The 13740-nt window shown below is 38.9% G+C and overlaps 1 protein-coding gene across 1 annotated transcript in view; it reads left to right on the forward strand.

Annotated features, from left to right (window-relative positions):
- Nucleotides 1-494: 494 nt before the first annotated feature.
- Nucleotides 495-13740, forward strand: part of LOC129238870 (putative tyramine receptor 2) — a 28705-nt gene continuing 15459 nt past the window's right edge. The window contains exons 1-2 of the mRNA XM_054874097.1: nucleotides 495-506; nucleotides 3326-3484. Coding sequence (XP_054730072.1) covers nucleotides 495-506; nucleotides 3326-3484 — 171 coding nt within the window. The remainder of the gene's footprint in view (nucleotides 507-3325; nucleotides 3485-13740) is intronic.

Genomic DNA, 13740 nt, shown 5'->3' on the forward strand with positions numbered 1-13740 from the left:
TACCACGTTTTGGCTTCGACCAATCTTCTTTGCTATTTCATTATGTTTTAGGCCAGATTCAATATAGCCTTTAATTTGACCTTTTTCAAAATCGGTTAAAGATTTTCCCCGACCCATATTAAAAAAAAGGGAGCAATTACTTTAAATTTAAGTAGACCAAAGAAATTATATGTTCCCAATCACTCAGTCAATCAAAAAGTGAAGTCAAAGTTGTCAAATCTAATCAGATGAGCCAAAAATAGACCACAAATTTAGCGAATTTCACGATGAAAGCCAAATTCTGATATACCGTTGCATTTTTTTGTCATATTATGAGTAAACAAATGAATGTTCAAAACAAAAAAGAAAGAAGGAAAAAATACCATAGGAACAAAGAGGGAAGAAAAAATACAAGAAATAATTTTCAAACCTATTCAGTTGAGCGGCACTGTATATCCCTCTACTTAGATGAGTGTGGCGTTAATACAATTTGCTCTTTTAAAGCATCCACAGTAATGCAACAGGCAGTGGGTAACTAACAAAAATAGTAATTGTAAAAAAACAAAATAAAAATAAAAATAAATATAAATATAAATATAAATATAAATATAAATATAAATATAAATATAAATATAAATATAAATATAAATATAAATATAAATATAAATATAAATATAAATATAAATATAAATATAAATATAAATATAAATATAAATATAAATATAAATATAAATATAAATAAATTATATTAGGTGCGCAACTAAGTTCCCGCTGTTAGTCGATTATACAATAACATAACCTAAAGGTCATAAACCAAGCTTAGACATATGGTAAATAAACTGTTTCGACACATTAGTGATTTTGTTTTGGTATCATATACTTTTGATTTCGTGCAAATGTGTGATTTTTTGTCATTTGCGAGAAGTGTTTATTTCCCTCTTTCATTCGAAAAAAAACGGCGGCTGAAGCGCATCGAGAACTACAAAAAGTTTATGAAGATGCTGCTTTAAGTGAAACAACGTGTCGAGACTGGTTCCGTCGCTTCAAAGACGGTGATTTTAATGTTGACGACCTTCGAAGACGCTGAATTGGAGGCATTGCTCAATGAGCATCAGTGTCAAATGCAAGAAGAGCTTGCTTCAATATTAGGAGTTGCCCGCCAATCGGGGCGATTGCATGCTTTGGGAATGATTCAGAAACAGGGGCCTTGGGTTCCTTATGAGTTAAAATCTTCGCCTGTGAACAACTGCTCTAGCGGCAAAACAGGAAGGGTTTTCTTCATCGCATCGTGACGGGTGATGAAAAATGGATAATGGATTCATTACAGCAATTCAAAGAAATGAACGTCATAGAGACTGCCTGGTCATGCTTCTACCTCGTCACCTCGTCCGAATATTCACGCTGCGAAGGTTATACTATGTATTTGGTGGGACCAATTTGGTGTTATTTATTATGAACTATTGAAACCAAGCGAAACCATCACTGGGGATCGGTATCGATTTCAATTGATGCGATTGAGCCGAGCACTGCGCGAGAAGCGGCCGCAATACACGGAGAGGCATGCAAAAGTGATTCTACAGCATGACAATGCTCGCCCTCACGTTGCCAAACCCGTTAAAACCTACCTGGAAACATGAAACGGGAAATCCTACCCCACCCGGCGTATTCTCCAGATGTTGCGCCGTCCGAGTATCACCTGTTCCGATCGCTGGCACATGGTCTAGCTGACCAGCAGCTGCATTCATATGAAGACATCAAAAAATGGCTTGATCCGCGGATAGCCTCAAAAGATTAACAGCTTTACCGCCACCAGAAAGATGGGTAAAAGTAGTAGCCAGCGATGGGCAATACGTTCAATGATCCACTTGTAACCATTTTTTCAGAATAAAGTTGTATTTTCATAAAAAAAACAGCAAGAACTAGTAGTAACCTTCTAGTAGTACGATCTTTCTCATTTAGGTAAAAGATATATATTTTTATATTCTCAATGTAATTTCAATACAGGTGAACTTCCCAAAACCAATTCGAAGCAGAAGCAAATTTAAAAACCACTAGATAAATTGTGAAAGAACTGAAAGAACAAGGCTCCACAGCTCTTCAGTTTATAACCTTAATAAATCTGAATTCAACGAATTTGTAGTTGGCAAAATTTAAAAAGTCTGCAAAAAGGACGGCAGCTTTCAAAAATATTTTGATTTTACTTTGTCTCTCTGCCTCTTTCTTTTGATAACCAATTTTTCTCATTTCAATATATATTGGAGCTATTTGTGCACAAACTCACGCTCAAGCACCTAAATTATTTATTATTTAAACGCTCTTCCATATGTGTGTGTATGGCCCATAAATGTTTAACGGGCACACCCAAAGGTGTGTGGCTTCACACTATCCAATTTTTTAAACCGTTTAGGGATATTTACCTTAATTTCTTGCTATTTTACATCGTACAAGCGCAGCCCAAAGATTATTGCTTGTTTTATGTGTTTTCTGCCACGTACACTTTCCGGTGCCGAGATTTATTACCGCAAATACAATTCCAATTCCGACTCGCCTTCATCAAACTGTCAGTGCTGTTGTCACGTGTCCTATGAGTGACTTTAATTTTATTTTATTTCATTTTCATGCCATGCAATTTTTAATAAATATGTCGTTTTATGTTGTTGTTGCTCCTTTTATTGGTCTCTTCTGTTATTCCTTATGCTCGACTACGTGCCAATCCAGCGACCATTTTAATTGTTGTATATGAAGTCGTGGTCCATCCAACTCGTGTGCGAGCAATGTGGTCAGTGTGAGCTGCAATAAAGGTAGTTATACACCATAAAACAGTTATAAAACACACTTTTAATTGCTACAAAAATAAAATGCGTTATCGTTCAAGCCAAATTGCTAGCGCATTCGTCCGTTGCCTCAAGCAAAGCTGTTGCCACCGTCTGCAACACCACAATAGTTTTACGATTATTTAATCCAGCCACACTGTCATCGCTTATACATATGTACTTGTATAACAATACACACACAAGTTCATTTTTTTCGCCTATGCGTACGTAAATTCACATGCATTGCCATCTTGCATATGGATTCGCCTTTAAAATATTCAAAAAATGATTACTTTGAGCCGCAGCAATTTTTGCCTTTGTATTTTTTTTGTTTTTTCTGAGTACGCTGCAATGTACAAGTACAGTAAGTAGTTGTTGGTATGCGTGGATATATTTCGTTAGTACCCAAAGACGATAGGTAGATTTAGAAAAGCTTAGGTTAGGGTAGGTTTAGAAGACTAATTTAATCGAAAATATTCATTCAATAGTTATAAATATCTTCGTTAATTACTCAAAAACATTTTTATTTGCAGCTAAGCGAAGACATCGGTTACGTGTTATACTCAGCATTAGGCTCTTTCTACTTACCCAGCTGCATAATGGTTTTTGTCTACATACGAATTTATTTTGCCGCCAAGGCGAGAGCGAGACGCGGCATTAAAAAGCATCCTCGTAAAACAAACAACGAACAGGTGAGTGACAAATATACTTTTTTGTAGAATAAAGCCGCGCTTAGAGATAAATAGTAACTTTTTGAAGTATAATTGCCGGTAAAAATTATTTAGAAATGTCCTACACATTTTTCTTTCATTTGATATGCAACTGGCCATATTACATACTTTTATAGATGCAAGCAAATTTTTCGAATGCTGGGTCATAACTGAGCTTAACAAAGTCCTGACGCCTTGTGTAGTAACTCATTAAAGTTGCATGGTATTTTAACTAGAAGCCTTTTGAGTTGGTTTTTATTCTTAGATGATCGACTGAACATCCGCAAATTATCATTGTTAAGGGTTTAAGGTTTATTTTCGCACAATTTGGGCTCACCCTAACTTTATTTTCGCATCACCCACAATTTTGGGCTCACCCTATTCCTTTCACTTCTCTATCGCTCACATTTCATTTCATCGTTCACTTCGCTCTTCGCTGCTTTACATATTGTTGTTATCGCTCACATTTCATTTCATCGTTCACTTCGCTCTTCGCTGCTTTACATATTGTTGTTATCGCTCACATTTCATTTCATCGTTCACTTCGCTCTTCGCTGCTTTACACATTGTTGTTATCAATAACTGATCATTATTTTGTGCAGAATTTAGTACATCTGCATTGCCAACAACATACATGCACATCGATACAATGTATGCCGAAAAAATACATAAATCCCACGTCGCATCGCCTTCGCATGATCTCCCCTTCACCTAGCATCGATAAAGGGATAGCGGTGCCCAAAACCATTATAAAAGGACCAGCCTACGCACCTTTTGATACAGTTTGATACAGTTTCGTTTTCGTTTGCCATCACGGCTCCCCCGGTACTTGTAATTAAATTAAGCAAATTACTTCGTCGCCCCTTTTTTGCATCGGGTCTAAATATTGTACGTTTTTATAAAATAAAGAATTAGTTTTTGGATCTAATTTCGTGTTTCAATTTTGCGGATAAACCTAAGTCAACTGGGCTGGCCAGTCATCATCCATAAATTGGTCCTTCGAGCCGGATTGAAGAGCTGGCCATCGCCATCGTTGTCAACCAATTGACTTAAGTTTTAATCATCACATACAAGTATTGGAAATGGAGCCTCACAATATACCTGCGGTTACATCACCACCATCAACAACCCCCTTTAGAGAAAGCGATTCGGTGCATCATGAGGCGGGAACACCACGAACTTCCCAATCCGTGTGGTCTCAGGGTAATGATGCGTCTGCTCATTTGAAAACGCAAAATGAGTACCGCATCAAGGTCAAACAGCGTCAACAAATTCTGGATAGAATCAACATCGATCGCATACTTCCGCATCTTAGCAGTATTTCCGTGCACGAGCTCGAGGCAAAATTATCGGTACTGGAACGTCAGTACGAATCATTTCACCATCTACAATCAGAATTGGAGCTAATGAACGATGAAGAACTCAATCAACCACATCGGGATACATTCGATGAATCCTTTTGTGCAGCGAAGGCAATAATAGTGCAGCGCATAAATGTGCTTAACCCCGCACGCCGAGAAACTATATTCAACAGCATAGCGATTGCATCTCCGTCACATCGAGTCAACCTTCCGAAACTTCAACTCACGAAATTCAATGGTCATCATCGAAATTGGATGGATTTTTACAACATGTTTTTAGCGCTCGTTCACAACAACAGCCAATTAGCAAACATCGAGAAGTTTCAGTACCTCCGATCATGTCTCGTCGACTCAGCAGCTAGCCTCATACAATCGTTTGAGGTGACCGATGAAAATTATATCAAGGCGTTGGATCTGTTACAGTCTAGATATGGAAACAAGCGGCTAATTTTCCAAGCTCATATCCAACATATTTTCGAAGTACAGGGAGAAACAAGGCCGAATGCATCATCGATGAGGGCGTTCATAGACGTCGTCAATACCAACTTACGAGCTGTGCAATCACTAGCTTCAAATCAGCAAGTATCAGATGGCATACTCTTGCATCTGGTATCCTCAAAGCTCAATACAGACACGAAGGCCAAGTGGGAGGAAGAGGTTACCCACTTGTTTGATCAGCGATCAACTGCCATGAGTTTTCAACTGCCCACTTGGGAGGACTTAGCAAAATTCTTAGAACGTCGTTGTCAAATTGCAGATATTTTGGAAGCCGGGCAGCCTAAAACACTCGTACCAAGAACTCAGCTAACAACACATAGGCACAACAAACGTGACGCAAAATGGGCCATGGTGAGTACCAAACAAGCAAGGTGTGAATTTTGCAATGCGGTTCCCCATCATAATGCCTTCAAATGCGACACGTTCCGTGCCATGGATCCACTTGCAAGATATAACTGTGTGAAAGGACTGAACTTGTGCTTGAATTGCCTTGGATCAGGTCATAAATCGAATGATTGTCCTTCAGTCCATCGCTGTAAACACTGCAATGTAAAACATCATACACTATTACATCGAAATGATTCCCCCATTACCAACATATCACCAAGAGCAGGTTTGCTCTCATCATCTGCTCTTAAGGTGAGTCTCGATCAATCAGAAGTTATTCTTGGAACAGCAATTATTCATGTTTTTAATTCTCGGGGAGTGAGCATCCGAGCTCGCGCTCTGCTAGATTCCGGATCTCAACTGCATTTCATCACGGAGAAATTGGCACAACATTTAAGAGTAACTCGAAAGGGCGTAGATATCGACGTCAGTGGAATAGGTCAAAGGAGAGCAAAGGCGCAACATTTATGTTGCATAACGATTAAATCTCTAACCGAAGAGTATAGTGCTACCATTGATGCACTAATCATACCATCCATTACGTCTTGTCAACCTAGTCGTCGCATCGATCAGTCAACCATTTCGATTCCAGATACCATTTCCATCGCTGATCCGACATTCAACATACCAGGACAAATTGACATACTCATTGGAGCAGGATTATTTTTTGAGATACTTAGTAAGGGCCAAATACGTCTCAATGGTCCAGTAATACAAAATACCAAATTTGGTTGGGTGGTTGCAGGAGCAATTCCTGCGCACGTAACATCAGCAGCTGATCCATCACCTCCATACAAAGCATTCACATCAGTCACATCAGAGTCCATTTTAGATAAGCTCCTGGAAAGGTTTTGGGCAATCGAAGACATTCCAGCATCGTCATCGTCGACTCTATCATCGGATGAGCTCGAATGTGAATCCTATTTCAGCTCTACTACTCACAGGTGTCCCGTTACCAATAAGTTCATTGTTCGCCTTCCATTTCGTGAAGAACCGCATCACCTGGGTGCTTCAGAAGAAACCGCAGGCAAAAGAATGTTTTCGTTAGAATCCAAACTGAATCAAAACTCAAATCTTCGCAGAGATTACAATGAATTCATGGAAGAGTATATCGATATGAAGCATATGATTCCAGTTAATTTAGAATATTCACCAAGAAATCGCCTAAACTATATTCCCCATCACGGGGTCACAAAACTTGATAGCTCGACTACTAAGCTGCGGGTAGTCTTTGACGCCTCCTGCAAAACCTCAAATGGATATTGCCTAAACGATATGTTGAGAGTTGGTCCCCAGCTACAAGATACGATATTCACAATTTTAACCCGATTCAGAAGACACAAATATGTCATCATGGCTGACATTGCCAAAATGTATAGGCAAATCTGGGTCGACGAACGAGATACCCAATGGCAATGCATTTTCTGGCGCCCTACCTCTCAACAACCACTTACCACATATCAGCTACAAACAGTTACCTATGGTACTAGTTGCGCACCGTACCTTGCTGTAAAATGCCTTCAACAGCTGGCAATTGATGAAGCGAAAACTTACCCAATCGGATCAAAGGTAACATTAAGCGACTTCTATGTAGACAATTTAATAAGTGGCGCAGCTAGTATCGGCGAGGTCATCGAAATCAAAAATCAAACCATAAACTTACTGAATTGCGCGGGATTTCCTTTACGAAAATTTGCATCGAACGCATCCGAAATTGTTGCCGATATTTTACCAGAAGACAAAGAAGAGACAATTCGTTTCCATGACACTGAGTTTGTAAAAACGTTAGGGTTAAAATGGTCACCAGTTGAGGATTGCTTTCTATTTCATTTGGTAGCGGATAATAGCGTTAAAACTACAAAGCGTTCAATTCTATCAAAATTGGCAAGTTTTTTTGATCCGATAGGTCTCCTCAATCCTCTGATTGTAACATGCAAAATTTTGATGCAACAACTGTGGAAGCTGAAATCGCCATGGGATGATGAGGTCCCACCCGGGATCAAGGTTCATTGGGAACTATTCAATAAACAACTACCGCTTTTACAAACATTAAAAATACCCAGGTATGCTAATATTGATATCGATACTAAACTTCACGCATTTGCAGACGCAAGCACTAAGGCATATGGAGCATGTGTGTATGCAGCATGGAGTGATGCATATGGTGAGCATTCGTCACTACTCTGTGCTAAATCTCGAGTGGCACCAACGAAAGAGATTACATTACCCAGGCTAGAACTTTGTGCAGCCCTAATGGCCGCAGAACTGATGTCAGCAGTTAACAACATACTCAATCTTCCTGGCGCAAATGTATACTGCTGGTCAGATAGCACAATTGCGCTTGCTTGGATAGCAGCTGAACCGTCGAGATGGAACGTTTTCGTGGCCAACAGGGTAGCAAAAATACAACAATTAACGAAAACCTTTTCCTGGAATCACGTACCAACAGACCAGAATCCCGCTGATATTGTATCACGTGGAGCATGTGCCAACGAACTTTTACGAAATACACTTTGGTGGCACGGACCAGAATTTATCCAACAGAGCTGTGATTATTGGCCTTCAGCAGTGCATGTATCACAAAACGAATTACCAGAACAGCGGCTTCAAAGAACTGCATTAATTGCTATTCCAACTTCTGACTTCATTAGTAAACACAAGTATGTTAATAGCTACATGAAATTGCTGAGAATTTTTGCTTATGTAAGTCGATTTATTCGTGGATGTCGAAAGCAGTCATCAGCTAATGATTGCATCAACATATCCGCACCTGAAATGGATGAAGCATTAGAATTGATATGCAGACACATTCAATATATTTCATTTTCAGAAGACATCCACGCCCTTGAGATTGGAGAACAACATCGCAACTTAAAGCTAATTTCATTGTCGCCATTCTTGCATAAGAACTTACTCAGAGTTGGAGGACGACTTAAAAATTCATTATTGCCTTTTAACAGTAAACATCCAATTCTACTTCCATCATCACACGCATTTGTAAATACATTAATTCGACATTTTCATCATCATCACTTGCACGCCGGAGTCCAAACGCTTCAAAACATTTTGAGAGACAAGTTCTGGATAACAAACGCACGCCATGTTATAAGAAGGGTAATTCACGATTGCGTATTATGCTACCGCAGTAACCCAATTATTGCTGAGCAAATTATGGGGCATCTTCCAGCCGATCGAGTCCAGCAAACTTACCCGTTCGAAGTGACAGGAGTGGATTATTGTGGACCTGTCCTTATAACTCAACGAATTCGCGGCCGTTCACCAATTAAGTCTTATATTGCAGTATTTATTTGTTTTGTAACTAAGGCAGTACATTTAGAAGTTGTACCCAATTTGTCCACACAGGCATTTATAGGTACCTTAAAGAGATTTATTGCTCGACGGGAGAAAAGTCGCAAAATAGTGTCCGACAATGCTACCAATTTTGTGGGTGCCAATCGAGAACTGCGCCAGCTTTTGTCCGCTTTCGTTACCAAGGAACATGTAGAAGAGGTTCAACGTACATGCCTGGAGAATGGAATCGAGTGGCAGTTCATACCTCCCAGGTCTCCACACTTTGGTGGACTCTGGGAGAGTGCAGTTAAATTAGCAAAGTACTTTCTTCGTCGTGCTATCGGAACCACCACCCTAACGTTGGATGAGCTTCAAACTGTTTGTTGTCAATCCGAGGCAATAATCAACAGCCGTCCACTTACACCGATGTCGACAGATGCTAATGACATGCGCCCATTAACACCGGCTCATTTTTTAATAGGACGGCCTCTGACAACAATTCCAGACTCGAACTCTTTGGGCCGCAATGATAACTTACTGAAGCGCTACCAAATAGTCCAGCAAATACACCAAAGTTTTTGGGAAAGATGGCACTGCGAGTATCTTAAAAATTTACAACAGCGAACAAAATGGAAAACGGAATCTCAAAATTTACAAACGAATGACATGGTCTTAATAAAGGAGGAAAATACACCTCCACTCAAGTGGACAACAGGTCGCATCACTGAAGTCAAGCCTGGCGACGATGGTCGTGTTCGTGTAGTGGTAGTAAAAACCAGAAATGGTCTACAAACACGAGCAATATCAAAGATTTGCAAATTACCAGTATAATTTGCTGATTATTTTGGAGTAGTTGACTCCAACCGGGGGAGGATGTTAAGGGTTTAAGGTTTATTTTCGCACAATTTGGGCTCACCCTAACTTTATTTTCGCATCACCCACAATTTTGGGCTCACCCTATTCCTTTCACTTCTCTATCGCTCACATTTCATTTCATCGTTCACTTCGCTCTTCGCTGCTTTACATATTGTTGTTATCGCTCACATTTCATTTCATCGTTCACTTCGCTCTTCGCTGCTTTACACATTGTTGTTATCAATAACTGATCATTATTTTGTGCAGAATTTAGTACATCTGCATTGCCAACAACATACATGCACATCGATACAATGTATGCCGAAAAAATACATAAATCCCACGTCGCATCGCCTTCGCATGATCTCCCCTTCACCTAGCATCGATAAAGGGATAGCGGTGCCCAAAACCATTATAAAAGGACCAGCCTACGCACCTTTTGATACAGTTTGATACAGTTTCGTTTTCGTTTGCCATCACGGCTCCCCCGGTACTTGTAATTAAATTAAGCAAATTACTTCGTCGCCCCTTTTTTGCATCGGGTCTAAATATTGTACGTTTTTATAAAATAAAGAATTAGTTTTTGGATCTAATTTCGTGTTTCAATTTTGCGGATAAACCTAAGTCAACTGGGTTGGCCAGTCATCATCCAATCATCAACAAATTATTTTGCATAAATCAAAATACCAAATTTTACATGTAAATTGAAATTTAATTCAATCAACTTCCATGGTATTTTTTTTAACTTGTACTATCAGCTGGAATATGCCGGGTATTCTTAATCCTCCGTTGGACACCTTTTTTTAAACCTTTAGCTGGGCACACGAGTCTGGCCAATATTTTGATTTGTGAAAAAAATAGTTGTTTGTTTTCTTCTTTTTTTTTGACTCATTTCGAAGAAGGTTGCAGAAAAAAAAGTTGATTCGGTGGAAGGCTAGTGAAACATGTATAAGAGATTTTTGAGTGCTGTTGGCATAGTGGATTTTTGCGTTGTGAATTTATCGACTCCGGTTGATTGTTTGACTACAATATTCCCAGGGATAGTAATTGGTTTGTTGAAAAATGATTCCGTAGCCAAACGAGTAGTGAATTGAGAAATAACTCCAAGATTATTCATACGATTTTCAATGCTTGCAAGAATCAATGTGCTCGATAAAGTCGAAAAAAAATTGCATCTCGTGGCTATTATTGCACTGACACTGTTCGCAAATTAGTTCAATAATGGTACTATCACATTTTGCTCATGCTCAAATTCAAGCTCTTTTCCTTCTAGTCGGCCACAGTATAGTTTTCCTTGCACTGCTATTTTGTTTGGGAGTCACAGGCACACCGGTTTTGATGGAATATATTGTGTAAATTTAGTTCGGCCTCGATGTGAAAATAGTTGCTCGTCAGTAGTCATATTTTCATGCGGATCCTTGTTGTTGTTGTTGTTGTAGCAGTAATACAAGCCCGTCAGTGTAGGATATATTACCGGTCGTCTTCGTCTGGCTCATCTAAAAATAGGCCAAAGAAACATGCTGTTTCGACGGGTTGGGTCCAGAGGAAGAGGGGTGTTGGATGAGTAGGTTTTAGAGGGCATGTGAAAAGGTGGTTGGTGTCATGCGGGGTGCCTTCACATGCCAGACATATGTTTGGTATGTCGGGGTTAATTCTGGATAAGTAGGAGTTTAACCTGCTACAGTATCCAGAACGTAATTGTACCAGTGTTACGCGTGTCTCACGGGGAAGCTGGAGCCCTTCATTTATAATAGGTGCGGAGCCTAATTATCTTTGATGTTTTCATTCAAAAAATCCAATAAATCACGGTTGGCCACAGATTTTTCGGTCCTTTGAGAAACACGTGCTGAACCGTTATCCAAACGAAAATGTCGGGTCAACATTTTTAATCGAAGATAGGATATTGCTGCTTAAAAAATGGGCAAAGCATGCGAATGCAACAAAACTTCCGCTTTCTGCATATTATTGTGAGTTACACCCTTGGCCAAAAGAATACCAATAAATGCATCGAGCCAGGGCTAGTCAGATCAATCCAAACTCTTTGTTTTGCATCTGAATGTGTTTCATTCTATTTTTGAATGGCTTCACTTCGAAATCGATTACTTCCCAAAATGAATTAAATATTGGATGTACAAATTTTTTTAATACCCTAATAGCAACGGAATTTTCATGCCTTGGCCCGGAGCGAAGTCATATAATATTGTGTGGAAAAAAAAGGATTTGTGGGAAAACAACTCGTGGCTTTTGCTCAAGATAAGCACTGTCGGGCAGTGCCACACTATCCGCGAATTTTTGGCAAAGAACGAAACGAATACCATTCAACAGCCCACGAGTTCACCTGAGCTATTTTTGTTTTTTGACTCAAACCACTACGGGGAACGCATTTTAATAACCGCAAGGAAGTAACGAAAAAATCGAAGACGGCTGTGATAGCTATAAATATAAAATTTTATAAACCTAGCCCGAAATGGTTTTGCTTTTTGGGATTACGGGTAGTCCAAATTTTCAAAAATTGAATATTTTTTGCATTTTCTTAAATTGCAATAACTTAAATACATTGTATGAAAATTTGAAGTGAATCTGACGAATATTTTTCGAGTTATTCAAAAATTAGCAAAGGGCGTTCAGGCGCTTGAGCGCTCCAGAGTGTTTGAGGGCAAGTAGCTAGCAGCTGCAAGCAACCGGCATATGAAACAACATTTTTAAGGCGTCTGAAGCCGAAATTTTGTTGGAATAACAAAATTTCAAACAAATTCTTTGTTCAACTTGAATTTCCATCGTTAAATTCGAAGAACACACTCGAGCTTGACTTGTTTACAGTAGCACAGAAAACAAACTATGTGACATATCACGCTGAAATTTGCCATGTAAGCTTATAACAGTCCTACCAAAAAACAAAAAATTTATTTTTGCCATATGTCATCCGCGGACTGTTTTATTGATACCGTCTCGTTCATATTTGAGTAGAAGATATAACCTACATGGCAATATATAATTCGTGTCAATGGAAGTCGTAGTTTTCGCAAAACAGCTGTTGAAAGTTAAAAATAAGGCATTTTTGACGTTTTTTACTAAATTATCAAAGTTGATTAACTTTTTTCTGGAACAAAAATTTCTTTATACCGACATAAGATAGGTTTTCTGAAAGACAATTTTATCGCCTACATTTTAAGTCTAAGTTTGTCTGAATCGACGAAAAATTGTAGAAGTTATAACGTATTATGTGAATGAAGACAATTTCATCGTCTGTCGTATATCCTTTTCATATATACAATACGGTTTCGAACAAAAGTAAATCATGCCAGCCTGCGTATTGAGTCACGCAAAATAACTGTTCTTAGGCTCACAATATATATATATATATAATATATATAAATATATATGTCGCAGAATAGGCTTATTTGCCCATTCTACCAATTCCTGCTAAATAAGAGCTCGGTATGACCATTGTACGTCTGTGTATATTTTTCGGTGGCGCCATATTTCTGCCAGTATAAATTTGTGCACGACGACAGAGGGCTAATGAAGAATTTTGTGAAAGCTTTGGCAAAAAAACCGGAAAACACAGCCCTTAAGTACTTGAAAACCAAGTTCCCAAGATTGTTAACAGAGAAAATCAAAGCGGGTATATTCGTCGGTCCAGAGATAAAGAAATTGTTTACGGACACAGAATTTCAACAATGCCTTGACAGTTCCGAAGCTAAAGCTTGGAAAGCTTTCCAAAAAGGTATTCATGAATTCTTGGGAAACAACAAGAGCAACAACGACCGTCAATTGATTCATACAATGATGAAATACTTTAAAACTATTGGTTAGTATTGTAAAACGTCAAACATAGCCAAGTCA

Source organism: Anastrepha obliqua, chromosome 1, assembly GCF_027943255.1.
Source record: "Anastrepha obliqua isolate idAnaObli1 chromosome 1, idAnaObli1_1.0, whole genome shotgun sequence".
NCBI classification, from domain to species: Eukaryota; Metazoa; Arthropoda; class Insecta; order Diptera; family Tephritidae; genus Anastrepha; species Anastrepha obliqua.